This window comes from Lepidochelys kempii, chromosome 15 (genome assembly GCF_965140265.1).
Source record: "Lepidochelys kempii isolate rLepKem1 chromosome 15, rLepKem1.hap2, whole genome shotgun sequence".
Taxonomy (NCBI): domain Eukaryota; kingdom Metazoa; phylum Chordata; order Testudines; family Cheloniidae; genus Lepidochelys; species Lepidochelys kempii.
In genome coordinates this window covers 12,402,789-12,418,872 of record NC_133270.1, presented here as the reverse complement: position 1 = coordinate 12,418,872, position 16,084 = coordinate 12,402,789, and the positions used below count along the sequence as shown (strand labels likewise).

At 46.5% G+C, this 16,084-nt stretch overlaps 1 protein-coding gene across 2 annotated transcripts in view; it reads right to left on the bottom strand.

The window, feature by feature from the left end:
* BCR (BCR activator of RhoGEF and GTPase) overlaps nucleotides 1-16,084 on the bottom strand; it is a 135,555-nt gene that overhangs the window by 49,729 nt on the left and 69,742 nt on the right. For both annotated transcript variants that reach the window (XM_073313721.1, XM_073313722.1), the window contains exons 3-8: nucleotides 12,755-12,859; nucleotides 12,030-12,215; nucleotides 4,864-4,971; nucleotides 3,019-3,079; nucleotides 1,838-1,890; nucleotides 1,288-1,428 (exon numbers count right to left, since the gene is read on the bottom strand). In XM_073313721.1, the coding sequence (XP_073169822.1) occupies nucleotides 1,288-1,428; nucleotides 1,838-1,890; nucleotides 3,019-3,079; nucleotides 4,864-4,971; nucleotides 12,030-12,215; nucleotides 12,755-12,859 (654 nt within the window). The remainder of the gene's footprint in view (nucleotides 1-1,287; nucleotides 1,429-1,837; nucleotides 1,891-3,018; nucleotides 3,080-4,863; nucleotides 4,972-12,029; nucleotides 12,216-12,754; nucleotides 12,860-16,084) is intronic.

Sequence of the window (16,084 nt, the reverse complement as noted above, 5' to 3'; positions counted from 1 at the left end):
CCTACCAAAACCACACTGGAGTTACCTTAGAGATGGATCTGCCCCAGGAACTCAGGGAGCCACACAGAGCCATACCACTGCAGAAGTCTGTCTCCATTATAAACAGTCTAGTCTGTGGGTGAGGGGGGACAGAGCCCAGCACTTCTGGGTCCCAATCCAATTCCCACAGAGTTAATGGGGGGCTTTTTTCGGACTCTAATGGACACTGGATTGGCCCCTAGATAGATGAACAACCCTAAGCTTCCTATTTCAAGGGGACTCTCTCATCCCATTTCGATTCCTTCCTACTTCTCTTTACATTCTAGCTGAGAAATGGCTCTGATTTTCCACCTCTTTGCCCTCACACAGTGAGTCTCTGTGTATTGGACACTGGGGCTGTAACATGTATTTCTCTGCTGTACCTTGGGTCCTGACATCATTCTGGGGATACTTAAGAGACAGAGATCACAGTGCCAACTCCTAGCATCATTCAGCTTGCCCCCCTCTCGCTCGCCACAGCAGATTGCTATAGCACGCCCCCAGGTGAGATTTCCCTCTTGCCCAAGATTGTAAGCTTCTAGAAGATGCAGAAAATGCATTTCATTCTGAATGTGCAGATTTAGGTGAACATCCTGCCAAGTTGGTTCCTGAAAGGGGATGTAAGGGTCACGAGTGGCTGGAAAATGCCCTTCTAATCTTCCATTACTCCAGCAGCTGCCTTCCTTCCTTCTGATCCATAGGCCCTTATTTGGTTTCAGTTTGCACACAGAATACTACCAAGAACTCTCCCTGAATTGGGTTAGCACACGCTATGCACGTTGCAGCAATAAGGTCTGCGATTCTAGTCACAATTCCCCTTTGGTAGCTCCAAATAGCCTTCTGAACAGAACGTGCAGTGAGCCACACCATGTCCTGGGGAACACAAGGACTGTGCATAAACTGTGTCTCAGCAACCCAGGAACTAGTAGCATGGGGTTTAAGAAAATCTACAAGAAGGTATCAACCTCTCACAGAATGAAGGGATGGCCTAGAGGAGTGAACACTGGTCTGGGAGCCAGGAATTCTTGAGTACTAATTCTGGGTCTGCATGTAACTTTATCTGTGTGTGCCAGCATGACTCCCCACAGAGTATTAAGATTAGCTAGCATGCCAGAGTTCTACACCAAAAGGAGGCCTAAGTCCTCCGATATCCCTGCATTCACTGTAACCTTCAGAAGGCTAGGGTAGTCTCCTAATTTCCAGCCCTCCCAGAGAAAGGCAGAACTACTGTTTAGAAATAGATCTTGTCACTAGAGGATGGGGACTCACCTCTCCCTTCTTGACTGTCATAGATTGTCTGCGGGGTGTGATCTCTTCGTTGATACTGGACAAGAAGTTCTGAGAGATGCGCAGAGCATCCTGCAGGAGTGGGTGGTCGGGGTGGCTTGCTGGAGTGTGTTTCAGTAAATCCTACCACCAAGAACACAAAGAAGGGACAAGAATAAGGAACGGCGCCCACCAGAACAGTGAGCCACAGGCTCCAGGAGCCCTGTTATTGGAACCCTTGGCACAGGTGGCTCTGGCCTCCTCTCATAGTTTAGGGCAAGGCTGCAGATGACTGTCCCATCCCACTGCAGCTGTGGAGTCTAACCTAGCCTGCTAACCCCGCTGGGGACACGTCACTGGTTCCGCACATGGAATTATTCTCCACCAGGAACTTCAAGTTGCTCCTCCACATATAAAGACAAGACACACCCAGGCAGAGCGGCAGCCTCTTAATTTCCCCAGTCCTGTCTGTGCAGGAAAGGCTGGAGGGAAGAGAAAGTGGGGACAGTGCCTGTGCTCTTATACTTGCCATTTAAACACACAAGCTACTTACATGAAGAACAAGTGTGCTGCGTGTCACTCGATCCACCGGCTTGTATAGCAGAGCTGTGGACAGAAAGCAGCAGAGGCATAAGAAAGGCAGCCATCTAAAAACAGAGTGCTCTACAGAGCACACTGAGCCATGCAACCAAACATACAGGCACAAAACTAGTACAGAAGAAACATCCTGGAATTCTCTTCTCCACCGTTAATGAACTACAGAGTAAATAAAACACACAAGTGTGTGGAAAGAAGCAGTCAGCAGCCACACTGGGCACACCCCTCCGCCCCCCACAAACATTCCCCCCTCCACACACAGAGTTCATTACTGCTAATTCAAACATTCAAAACACACTGCACAAACACAGAGAGAGACACACACAAACACAACCTACTGCACACCCCAAGCAACACACAGCTGAGGGAGAGTGAATGGTGAGCTCGCTGAATGGCACACAACACTCCCAGCAGGGCACTCTTCTGATTAACCTCTTACATCCTCCAGCTCTAGATCTTCATGGCTGACCCTGCAGCTGAGTACTGTGCCTAGCCACACCCTCTAGAGCCATTCCCCTTCAACGCCTCTCCTAATCTTGCCAGGAAGGTCTCTGAAAGGTGATCAAGGCACCACCTCCCCTCCCAAGCTCAGCATGGCATCTCTAGGGTGCTCCCAAATCCTGCCATCCATGAGGCTTTGCCTTAAACAAGTCTGGAACCTCCTTGGAGCAGGGACGATCTCTTGCTATGTGTACGTACAGGGCCTAGCACAAAGAGCCCTGACCTCAGCTGGGACCTCTAGCACCACCGTAATACAAATAATAATTCCTTGTATGATGATGTTTGTGCTACTATTAGGCAATAGATGCTCTTCAAAGATCATGGTTGTTCTGTGCATGGTCCATTGTTGCCCAAGGGGAATGACTAGCCAGTAAGATGAATGGAGGCTTCCTGTGCAGACATGCAGCTTTCTAGGCAAGTGCTCTGCTAATGAGCAAAAGGGAGCAGCTTCCCGGGGACAGCAAGGAGTCACCATAACCCACCAGCATTCAGAAAGTAAAAGGACCATGGAAGGTGGGACTGGGGAATGGTTATTCCACAATATATCTACCCTCCACCCAGGGCAACAATAGCCAGCTCCACTCCCACCCCTCCAAGTGCCGACAAACCAGTGTCTCCTCCATACAGAACACTCACTTTCCAAGGAGTTTTTGGTTGTCTGATCTTTTGAGTCCTTTGTATTTCTGGCCTTGAGATTCTAAAAGAAAAAGAAAATCCATGTAGGAGACCGTTCATCACCCAGAAACGCCACCCTGGAACCCAGAACCTCCTCAACACCTCCAAGGGAGGAAGAGGTGCCTGTGTTCATACAGTCAGCCTAAAGCAGCATCCAGAAAAGCCCTGCCATATTCCATGTCAGTGAAGGAAAATGTATTGTCCTGATGGTAACTCTACCACCACCATGTCACAGTCTGCCAGGAGCCTGCAGCTCCAAGCAGAATTCCTAAGAGTGAGTCCTTAGAGACCTGAGAAACCAGGGAGCCACGTACAGCATATGGGAGAAAACCTGAGGATGGCTGAGTTACCACCAGTCAGACGGGCGGATGTCCACAGGGATGCATGTGCCATTGGCCCAGTGTACGTATAGTCTGGTAGCTAAAGCACAAGGTGGGCAGTCAGCAGACCTGGGTGCTATTCCTGATTCTGCTGCTGCCCTGAATGTTGAGGCTGAATGTATTAATGTGGGTAAAGTGCTGTGAAATCCTTAGCAGGACATGGGCACAGAAGTGCAAAAGTACCACCATATTCATCATCGTTACTATTTATTACATTATGGTCATTGCCAGGGCTTTAGCGCTTACCCACCAGGAAATCACATAATATGTGGTGCCCAGAATTTGCATTTGAACAGTGCCTAGCATGAGGCGGCCCGGATCCCTTTTGTGGCATTACCACAACACAACTCATAAATCTAACGATTAGTCAGAGGAGACTTTACAGACTGTATTTATCTAAATTTAAAAAATGAAGGGTGGGGGAAGCTGCCCTGATAGCAAGGTGACACTGCTGATGCTAGGGGCTGTGTCTGAGGCTCAAAACCCCGCAAAGAGCCATGGCTGCAGATGGGAGGTGGGGAACCCCCTCACACTGTGATGAGAACCACAGCATGTTTCCAAAGGGCGTTGCCAGTTTGCGTTCCCTCAATCTTAATGTCTTGAAACGTTTTACTTTTTAATTTTAAAGATAAAAAAAGATTTGGGCTCCTCGACGAACTAGTGTTTTGAAAAGAAATAAACGCCTCTGGCACCGTGCAGATCCGATACAGAAAAGGTGGTTCCATTTAAATCCAATTTTTCTTGGCAGCTGCTTTTTTCCAGCTGTGGCGTTTCTTGGGGCTGTAATCACCACAGCGACACTGTCCGCTGGACAAGGAGCTCCACCCAGGGCCCATGGCATGAGAAGCCTGCAAAGTACTTCAACACACAGAATCCCACTCAAAGGGAGGAAATCAAAGCAGCCTAATAAATAATAAGATTCCACTTGACACACTTGTCATTTTAAACAGCGCATTCTAACGCTACCTCTTTCAGCACTTGAGGCTAATTGAGCCTGTGGTTCTACCGACAGACATCATGCAAGCTGTTAGAGACGGCCTTTTACACCACAGGCAGTGTCATTATTTGCGAAAGAGACATCATGAGCTCAAACACAACCTTCCTCTTTAGGACTGCATGATGCTGGAGCAGAGTTAGGAAAGTTCAAAGCCATGCCAGTCACTATAAGAGTCACTGTGGGGAACAGTGAGCAAAAACTGCCTATGGGAGAATTCATAGTTCCTCCCGGGCCAGCCTTAGCTAAAGGCCACTGGAGAGGCTGGGGCTGGGGCTGGAGCAGTGGCTGTGGGGAAGCTCACAGCTCCTCCAGTCCCAGCCTCTCCAAGGAGCGATCGCTGCAAAGGCACTCGGAGGCTGCACAGGAGTGACACTGCAGCGTATTAATCAGCTCCGGGGCGGCGCATGTGTCTGAACATCCTGACATTACCTCGGAGATTTCAGCAAACTGAGCATTGGCCTGGCAGCATTTCTCTGCTGTCTCCATGGCAACCTCATAGTTATCCACGAAGGCCCTGTACACTCCCAGCTGGCTGGCCTGCAGGGATCAAAACAAAACAAAGTAAACACCAGGGAGGGGGATGGCTTGGGACAGCTGCTGGTGGGAGTCAGAATAACCAGGGAAGAGGCTGATTTACACCAATCCAAAGAAACTCAGGATACTCTGAACAGGAAGTGCCCTCCCTCCTGTGGGTTCTCCCCCACTGGAACAGGTGCTCCTTGTGTGGTGGCTCCCTTTACCCAACAGAAGTTAATTTGCAAGCCTGGGAGGATGACAAATCTTTATTACCATCGCCTAGTTTTTCCCTTCTAAACTGCCAGATTAGCGACTATTAATATTTTAGCTCATGGATGAAACTTTGCAGGAGCCTTTGGCTGTTTGCATGAAATATGAATCAGACAGGAGTGATTCAGCCGTATAGCACGAATGTGACCCCAATGAGCTACTCGTTTGCTTCTGTGCATCTGCTGAAGCTGTTAAAGCAAACCCAGATATTAACCAAGATCTACATATGCAGACATTATCTAAAGCCACATGGTTGAAGCATTAAGGACAGAAGTGCTGAAGAGTCAAAAACAATACACACAGCATAGAACCACTGCTGGAAGGCATGGACGGCAATGCAGGATTTTGCAACCGTAGAATGTGTGGTGGACCCAGATAAAGATACGGCAAGCCTTGGATCCTGTAATGAGCCATTATTAATCACTAGGTCTTAGCACTGATCCTGTTCGCTGATTTCTAAATAGCAGTCATGTTCATGCCAGACAGCATAAGATCCAGCTGGGAAATCCATGGGCAAATTCCAAGCATGTCTGAACTCTAGAGTAACCTTTGTGTTGCAGACCCATGCAGCTGTGCTATAAACACCTCAGCAGTTCAAATGGGCTTCCCAGCGTACAATCAGAAAAACACCAACAGAAGGAGCATTGAAGGACTCTACTGAAAAGGAGAGTATTTTCAATCCTTCACTTACCCTATGACTACCGTGGGTCCACTGCCAGCATGGACAGTATTCCCTACTGTGACTGCTCTGGGAGACTGGGAACGGAGGAGCTGAGAATTTCCCCACAGTCAGTGATCCTCCACCATTCTAGAGAGACTCCAGCTCGGAGACTCTCCCACTAACATAGCTGTGAGCTTCCCCCACAAACAGTACTTCTGCATCATTCCCTACATTGCCTCCTGCAGGAGAGCCTGGCACTTGAGTAGCTTCCCAGTACCTCTGTGCATCTTTCCCTACACAGTTTATTGAAGTAATGGTGGCTTGAGAAATGGTGAGCTACCTCCTACAGTGATCTTCACAAAGAGATGAGGGAACTAATTGCAGCCCCGCTGTACAATGGCACAGCTCCTTCTGAAATCAGTGGCAATTGTGCATGGATGCCAGGGAGGGTCTGGCCCCAGGCCTGCAGAGAGCACATGATCCATAGCTGGCACTGTTGCACCATCCCCAAATGAGCAGTAATCCTGACCGTAGCCTCTGCTGGGAGAGACTTATAACATTTCAGTTTTGGAATCATGTCCTAGAGATGGCAGCTAGGATGTAAATGCTTTGATTTCTCCATTAGTGCAAGGGCTCTTGCTTTCCCTACCATGCCTGAATAGAGTTGGTAAAAATCATTAAGACATTTTTGGATGAAAAATGCCTTTTTGACCCAAATAACTATTTTCACAGAAAATTCTTATTTTGGTTAAAATTTTCCCATTTTTCTATGAAAAACTGGAAACAAAATTTTTTTTGGTAAAACAATTCAGTTTTGTTAAAAATCATTTTTCAGTTTTTGAAAAATGAAAAAGTTAAACCTTTTAAAAAAACAAAAAAAATTTTTTTGAGACACAATTTCCGTTTTTCATTAAAAATCAAAAAATTTCAAACCCCTCCAATACAATTTCAAAATATTTTACCCAGTTCTACTCTTGACAGCTGGTGCTTTTTATCCCCCAGCTGAAAAGATGGGATAACACAGCTACCTTGTCAGCTTCTGATAGCAGCAACTCACTGCAGAGTGCCACCGTATGTAAGATTTTAGAATCTCCTTTGTATGCTGCCTTCAGTTTCGATCTATGGTTCTTTATTTTACAGGTTAAATAAAATGAATGCCACCAGTGCCCTGAAGATAATTATCAAGACTCCAAATTATCACCATAATCATACCTCATGGCATGGCCTCACATGTGAAAAGGACCTGATGTGCATCCTGACTGACCATGCATTAATGTCTAGTATTTCAGCAATCTCTCTCTTGTCGAGATGGTTTTAACTGGCTGCTAAGAATGGTTTGGCTCTGTCCAGTACAGCAAAACACTCAGTTTGTCAGAAAAAATAGCGGAATAAAGTGACTGCTGCAGTATCTGTCAGAACACTGCATTGAATTACCAGAGCTGAAATAGCTAAGCAAGCCCAGAGCTCCCCGGGATATTCACTCTGCGTAGCTGAGTTATTGCTACACTAGGGCAAGCTGCTCCCAACACAGATCCAACATCGCTTGCCAATTCTGTAAAAAAAAAAAGGTTCAGGGGAACAGAAAAAGAGAGTATCATGGATGCCCGGTACATGGACCTGCCAGCCTCATCTGCATGGCACGGCCTTAAGCTCAGGCCAGAGTAGCAATACAGCAAGTCAAAGTTTGCTGGGACAAGCCAGCTATGGTAATTCATCTGAAGAGCTCTCCCTCAGCTAGTAGCATTATTTCGCCACCCTCTCAAGGCAGTTTATCAAGCATCATTTGATTGCAGTGCTCTTCCTGCATCTCAGCTTTAGCAAGCTGGGGAGCAGCAGCAGGCAGCTGAGACCTTGTGAGCTAATCTCTGAGCACCGCATACCATGTCCATGAGCTATCTGCTAAGGCACCAACTAATCTCCTCCTGACTAAAATACACCAGCAGTGAAAAGCAGCTTCTTGCGGTTTCATCTTGAGCTGCTGGAGGGCACATAAAATATTGTCCCCCTGTCTCAAGTCAACAGGGAAGGGAGCTGGTGCACTGCTGCACAGATGTTAACAATTAAGTGACCTGGTGAACTGCACTCTCCATCCAATAAGCTACTCCATGGAATGTCTCACTAACTCAGGGAACCAGAGGCACCTAAGGAATGCGGAGCTTCTTTTCTTTTTAGAAAAGAAAACGAAGCTCCCATAATCCTTTGCTTTCTGCACACTATCGGGGAGGGGCTAGAGGGATGCCTTTTGAATGCAGACAATCAGGTATATCTGGCTTGGGAACCCCTAGGTCATCTTCAGGCTCTGTACATTGCTTTATTCTTGTCTGTTCTGTTCTGCACACTGAGGTCTTTTGTTGAACTTTGCTAGGGGAACTCTCCGCAGCAGACTGAAACAACACAGCCACAATCACAGCAAAGGGAATAGCACAGGGGGAGGAGGGTGGAATATCAAAGTACGAGGTAACAACAGTGCAGATGGAGCAAAGCAAAATGGGGAGGCGGGGGGTGGAACAGAGCAGCAACAAGTGGAAATGCACATAAACACACACACCAGTTTCCTTTTTCAAACATCTGAAACTAATTCATTTCTCTGGCCAAGTGAGAGCGGCAGTGTCCCGAGGCAGTCAGTGCCTAAAAGAAACAACCATCTGATAATGGCTTGGTTTAAACTAGCTACAAGAGAGGACCGGCTGCCAGAGCAGAGACAATGGGTATGTCTACACTACGAAATTAGGTTGATTTTATAGAAGTCAATTTTTAGAAACCGATTTTATACAGTCGATTGTGTATGTCCATACTAAGCGCATTAAATTGGAGGAGTGCGTCCTCAATACCATGGCTAGCATCGACTTACAGAGCGGTGAACTGTGGATAGCTATCCCACAGCTCCTGCAGTCTCCGCTGCCCATTGGAATTCTGGGTTAAGCTCCCAGTGCCTGATGGGGCAAAAACATTGTCGCGGGTCGTTTTGGGTACATGTCGTCAGGCTCCCCTCCCTCCATGAAAGCAATGGCAGACAATCGCTTCATGCCTTTTTTCCTGGGTTACCCGTGCAGACGCCATACCATGGCAAGCATGGAGCCCGCTCAGCTCACCGTTACCGTATGTCTCCCGGGTGCTGCTGACAGACGCGGTACTGCATTGCTACACAGCAGCAGCTCCTTGCCTTCGCGGTAGACTGTGCAGTAGGACAGACAGCCGTTGTACGTCTCCTGGGTGCTCCTGGCAGACCTCGGTGATGCTTATTGGGACGCCTGGACAGACAAGGCTATTCTCCTCTTTGAGCACCAAATGGGAGCCAGAGACTCCAGGTCATTCTCTTCTTTAAGTTTCGTCTCATGGAGATTCAATCCTGCCTGGAATATCATGCAACCTGGAGGCTTCTGCCTCAGGGTGCTCGCCCAGCCGGCAGCACCATGCCGTTGCACCTACCCCAGCCTACCACTTGCTCCCATGGCTCATGAAGTCTGGACAGTAGTAAGGAGCAGTTCAACTATAGGCTGAGCAAGTGCAGAATGGTGGTAGAATGTGCCTTTGGACGTTTAAAAGCTCGCTGGCGCTGTTTGAGGTCAGACCTCAGCGGAACCAACATTCCCATTGTTATTGCTGCTTGCTGTGTGCTCCAAAATATCTGTCAGAGTAAGGGGGAGATGTTTATGGCGGGGTGGGCGGTTGAGGCAAATTGCCTGGCGTCCAATTTTGAGCAGCCAGACACCAGGGTGATTAGAAGAGCACAGCAAGGCGCGCTGCACATCAGAGAGGCTTTGAAAACCAGTTTCATGACTAGCCAGGCTTCAGTGTGACAGTTGTGTGTGTTTCTCCTGGATGCAAACCCACCCCCTTTGTTGATTTTAATTCCCTGTAATCCAAACACCCTCCCCTCTTTGAAATAAAGTAACTGTTGTTTTGAAACCATGAATTCTTTCTTTATTAAAAAAAAAAAAGAGAGAGAATGGACAAGGTAGCCCGGGTGGGGTGGGGGAGGAGCGAAGGACAAGGCCACATTGCTTATTGTAGCCACACTAAAAATCAAACTGTTTGAATTACAGCGTTCTGTTGCTTGGGCCATCCTCTGGAGTGGAGTGGCTGGGTGCTCAGAGCCTCCCCCACTCCCCCCCGGCGCGTTCTTGGGCGTCTGGGTGAGGAGGCTATGGAACATGGGGAGGAGGGTGGGTTATACAGTGGATGCAGCAGGGGTCTGTGCTCTTGTTGGCTTTCCTGCAGCTCCAACAGACACTTCATCGTGTCCATTTGTTCCCCCATTAGCCTCAGCATCGCGTCCTGCCTCTGCTCTTTGCACTCACTTAATTCTTTCCTGGCCTCTGCCACTGAATGCCTCCGTGCATTAAGCTGTGCCCTATCAGTGAGGTAGGACTGCATGATCTCAGAAAACATGTCATCGCAAGTGCATTTTTTTTGCCTTCTAATCTGCGATAACCTCAAAGACGGAGATGATAGGGGGAGCGTAGAAACATTCTATGCTCTACGACTCTGGGGGGACTGCATGGTCACCTGTACTGCTGAGTTCGCCACGCTGACCAAACAGGAAATGAAATTCAAAAGTTCCCGGGGCTTTTCCTGCGTACCTGGCTAGTGCATCGGAGTTCAAAGTGCTGTCCAGAGCGGTCACAATGGAGCACTCTGGAATAGCTCCTGGAGGCCAATACCATCGATTTGCACCCGCACTACCCCAAATTTGACCCAACAAGTTGATTTTAGCGCTATTCCCCTTGTTGGGGAGGAGTACAGAAGTCAATTTTAAGAGCCCTTTAGGTCAACAGAACAGGGTTGGTTGTGTGGACGCAGTCATTTTTATATCAACCTAACGTGGCTAAATTCAACATAACCCAGTAGTGTAGACCAGGCCAAAGAAAGGATTTGAGATGCTAATTCCTAATAAGGGGCCTTCTGTGTGTATAACCTAAGCAGCTACCTGTAGCTTTGACCTTGGCCATGGTTATAGTGAAAGAACATGGTTATTCCCCATGAGGCTGCCTCTCTCTACTACGCCCAGAATTGTGACAGGTGAGCACAGACAGCAGGAACGGTTCAAGGAAGAAGAAACACCACCAAGGTCCTAGCAGCTGGTCTGGCAGTCTAGTGCAGAGCTTGCAGAGTGTTATGTGTCTGTTAATACAGGGTAAGCAAGGGTCTACTGGTGGTGGAGTAAAATCTCATTCATTTTATCAATATCATCACTGGCACGGTCAGGCTGGGCACATGGATTTTGTGCCTGGGCTAGTAAGTTTTCATTAGAATTTTGCAAATGCTCGTGAAATGCACTGCCATATGTGCTTAGGGGGTCAGCAGGGGATGTGGATGCAGCAGATCATGATTTGGTTCTCCATTTGTACAGAGCAATGTGGTCAGGGTCTGTGACTGGGGCTCCTAGTTGCTATCACAACACAAGTAATAAATAATAGTAGTAAATCTCTAGGATGAGAGAACACACTTCCTGTCCCTCTGTAGTAATCCCTGTAGCTTGTTCTGGAACAGGACTGGCAGGCTCCAAAGGAAATTGTGTTCAAACAGAGGCTGGATGGTCAGGTCTGACACAGGACGTTTGAGGACAGAAATATAGGGAAGAACTTTAGGGTTCTGAGAGCTGCTTGGAAGTCCTCCGCCACAGTGGTTCCAACCTCCAAGGCAGAGTACGAATTATACTGAGTAACTGCACAGCCAACGCACCACCAGCATCTAATTCACTCCTATAGAGTGTCACGGGATATTTTATACAAGAAGTGAAATATGAAACTGAACTCTATGCTGTGTGTCCCCAAAGGGCTCCGACACTGTCTCTCTCTCAGATGTCAGGTTGCCATGCCAGCCTCCTTGGTAACTGAATGATCAGCAAGTGACACACTGCAGGCTTTGTGGAGAGCTCTAAAGTCTTCTGGAAGACTGACTGGTTTTGTAATATTGGTGGGGTCATGATGTAGCCTCTAAGTGCAGAACACAAAACTGCCAGCCTAGTTATGACCACACCACAGTGGAAAGATGAATTTAGAATTCTACCACCTCATCCAGCCATGGACCTCCACACACCAGAGCCATGCAAAGGAATGAATGTGAGTCTCAGACACACCTGGAAGACATGCCTATTTAACCTGCATTGAGGTTAAAGGAACGTTGGTGGTGGCAGCTTACTCACCAGTTTCTGGAAGAGGTCTCCGACACGCTGCTGGTGACTCCACTGCTGGACTCGGGGAAAGAGCCCATCATAGAACTCTTTGTGGATCTCATACAGCTCAGGCACTTTGAAGAAAATAGTCTCAATCTGCTGACTGGTCAGTACAGGCTGAGAAGTGGTGGCAGCAGCTTTCAAAGGCTTCATGGGCTAAAAGTAGAATCAAGGAGATTGTTACTACACGCACCAAGTAAACCTGTCTTTGTCATGTTCTAATGCCTCCTTCCTAGCCTGTTAAGTGATGTTCCCACTGACACTTCAGTGACTCTCTGAATACTAGACTGTACCATTTCTCTCCTTGGGGCAATTCAGCAACTCCCAGTTCACAGATTTTCCCAGGACACAAATGCTGAAATTACAGTCCCTGTGCCCCTTGTTTTGCTCCCTTAATCTCTTCCACTAGCTGCGGGGCAGCAGGTGTAGTAGTTAAAAGAGGAGGACTAGAAGTCAGGGGTCCTGGATTCTATTCCGAGCTCTGCCAATGACTCCTTGTGTAACCTAGGACAAGTGACTTTGCTTTTCTATGCCTCCGTTTCTCCACCTGCAACCTGGGGATAACAGTTACCTACACTTCACCAGGTTACTGAGAGACAGTCAGTGTTTGTGAAGCTCTTGGAAATCTTTGGATTAAAGTTGCTCTGGAAATGTGAATATTATCATTAAATCTGGTGTCTGTGACAGGTGCTTACCAGCAGCAGAGCCTCTAGGTGGCTCAGGTAGGTTTCCTCACTGGCTAGGATTCCAGACAGGACCCATTTTCTCATCTCCAAGCCCTTCTCCAAGTCTGGCTCACTCTACAGAGAAAGAAGATGAAAGGATAGGATTAGGGAGCACTATTCAGCATAGAAAATATGACCTCAGGACAAACTAAATTTATTGTATTTAGGTACAGAGTAATAAAGAATGTGACCATCACTCAGCTTCTGGACACACGAACAGAGATAAAAATAATATACACAGTTTATTTACCCAGTATCTTAGAAACGTAATGATAATTCTCCATGAGCTTGACTTAATTGTGTGTGTCACTTGGCACCCCTCCCCACCCCAGTAGCCTGGGGTTTCCACAAGATGACTGCTTGTTTCTTTTCTGCCATTTGTTAAGATAGTTCTCAGGTACCAAATTGCCCCAGTTATTCTTTTAACAGGTCTATTTTGAGGGTAGGATAATCTGCACTACTTGGGATCTCAGTGCTGATTCTCTAAATGGGTTTTTCTTATCTGGATTACATGCAATATTAGTATTTTCACAGAGATAACCCAAAAGAGAAAATGCAAAGACAAGAGAAAGACAGGAAAAAAGAATTCAGAGTCATGTGAGTAAAAATAAAGGCTAGAGATAGATATTATGGAGAGCTGGCAACTAGAGCTGGGCAACATTTTTGTGATGTATAATAAATTAATCAAAACATGCAGTTTGGGGGCAACCAAAACTAACTGCAAATTCGGCAAATATTTTCAGCCACATAAAAAATGAGGGGAAAAAAATCAAAACACTTCACTTCAAAATGTCATTTCATTCATATTTTTTAAGTTTTTCATCAGCGTGAGAAAACCCCAGAAAATTCTATTGTTTTTTTTCAATTGTTGACACCGAATTAAAAAAAAAATCAATGGTTTACTCTGTTCTAGAGGTAACCTCTTCACAGTTGACGTGTCTGCTATAAAACCCCATTTTAGCAACTCAATAAACCTGTGGCTTGGAAACTTTGTTTGGCCTGAAAACAGCCAGATTTTATCTCAAAGGTAAAGGGGAGCCATTCTGCAAAGTTTGAAGAAAAAGTGTCCAATGGTTACAATACAGGTCATTAGAAGTGTCCATCTATTTGAAATTCTATTATACATTTCTTGGTCTCCCTCGAACGCAAAACACAGCTTCTTACAACCCTCTCAAGCACTCATACAGTCAAATCTCCTTGAAAACAGGAGAGTAGTTTAGAAGAGTCATTATGGTGCTTGTGCATGGATAGTTTGGGGATCAGTCCCGCCCCAGTTAGTATCAGAAGGGTTTGGGCTGTTCATGTCAGTGGGAACAGGACTGCGATCGATGTGAATATGACAGTAGGCTGCATGCTATTGGCCTAATGTCAGTCTTTCCATATCTGAAATCTAACAAAGCTCTCCTTTAGCTGGGAGACCCTCGTTTTGGGCTCTGGAGATACGTGTGATTTATTATGGAGAGGGGATAGCCTCTTCATCGTAAAGTTTGCAGCAACAGTCCCATTATGAGGTTGTTTTGAGCCCATATGCAACTCCAAGAAAGAGGGATGCTCAGCGACAATTACAATATTTTTTAGCACGTTTATTAAATTGTGTAAGCACTTTTTGAGAGTGAAAGACCTTAAAATGGCTCCTCTCTGGTAGTTCTGCAACGTGTCAAATACCGCAGCACCTCGTGAAAGGAAACGGCAGATGGAAGCTGCTCTAAAGAAACTGGTAAAAACTATACACAAGCCAACTAAGATATGGAAGAGGAAAGCACTTGAGTTTGCAACCTCCTTTCAGTGAAATTCTTAGAGAAACAATGTATTTTGTCATCTTGAAAGGGAGTTTCTGAGGAGCTCAGGAATTTGTAATCCAGCAGACAGTTTAAGCTTCAAGGAAAACACACCAGTGATTAGGCACAGCATCTTAAATACTATACTGAGCTGGACACAGAATCAGAACTGCTCAACTATTTATGATTATTATTTATCTCTCAGGTAACAGGAATGCCTAGGAGCCCTACCCTGGACCACAGCTCCACTGGGCTAGGCACAGTACAAACACACAACAAAAACATATGTCTAAAACTTTTAGCAGATTTCCTTCAACTCAAGGGGAAAGGGCCAGGTCATTTGAATGATCAGAGGCCTCTCCTGGCTGTATCTGCGAAATGCCCAGTGGCCCAGATCTGCAAAACAAGGCCAAGCACGAAGCTCCTGGATGGCCAAGGATTTGTTGCAATGTTTACAAGTAACTTCACAAAAAACGTTCAAATCCCATCACCGCTTCAACCTCCCTCCTGCTGCAAATGGTGTGATTGGCACCTTATTGATATGGCACTGTAATTCTCATTAGCAGGCCCAGCCTGATGACAGAGTGTAGGACTGTGAGAAACCAGGCGTGATCTGTAAGCACGGAATTGCAAAGTCGTGGAACAGGAGCGATATAATGAATTTTGTATAGACAGAGACAGTCGGATTCTGATGAGTCCTTTAAATCTCTTTTAAGTTAACCCCAAAAATATTGCTATAGATTTACTGTCACGCAGAGTTTCCCTTCCAGCTCTAGAAGCCCCTGTTTTCCCATTCATAGGAATAGGTCTGATTTCTAACAATCCCTACTGGGTATTCTCGGATGGTAAAGATGGAAGTTTCTGGTTTGATTGTTAAAATTTCTTATATACATATTAAAATTAGCAATATATATATATAATTTCTTATATATATTATAAATATATATTTTAAAAAAGATTTACTCCCCAGAAGTTCACACATCTCTCCCAGGGCTCTGCCGTGGCTGGCCTCCCCAAAGACATCAGATGGAGAGGTCACCTCTGAAAGTCTTTGGAATGGTTTTTAATCCCTTTTATGTAACCAGCTTCAAGTGTGATGCTGGAAGATTCTTGTCCCCTTTCAGTTCTATCCAGCCCAAGTGGCCCGGCTACCTCGGCTGCAGTGCAGCAGCTGCATCAGGAAACCCCAGGGGAGTTGAACCTACAGCCGCAGAGCACATTAAAGGTTTCCAAGGCAGTATCTGACATTTACACACAGATTCCTAGAGCTCATTCAGAGGATCTGCTGCTGCTGCACCTGCTGCTGTCAGGGATCAATAAGACACCATGTTTCTTCTGTCTGGGTTGTGCTGCTGCTCAGCGTTCCCCTCCCGAGAACTGATTATCCAGTGCACATTTCCTGCTGAGGACACCCTGTTTTGACACTTTTATCTAGTACCTTACTGAGTGGGCAGCTCTCGCCACCAGAAGCGAATCAGGATCCAGCACCAGTGCCTCTTCACCCTCCAAGGGGGACTGCATC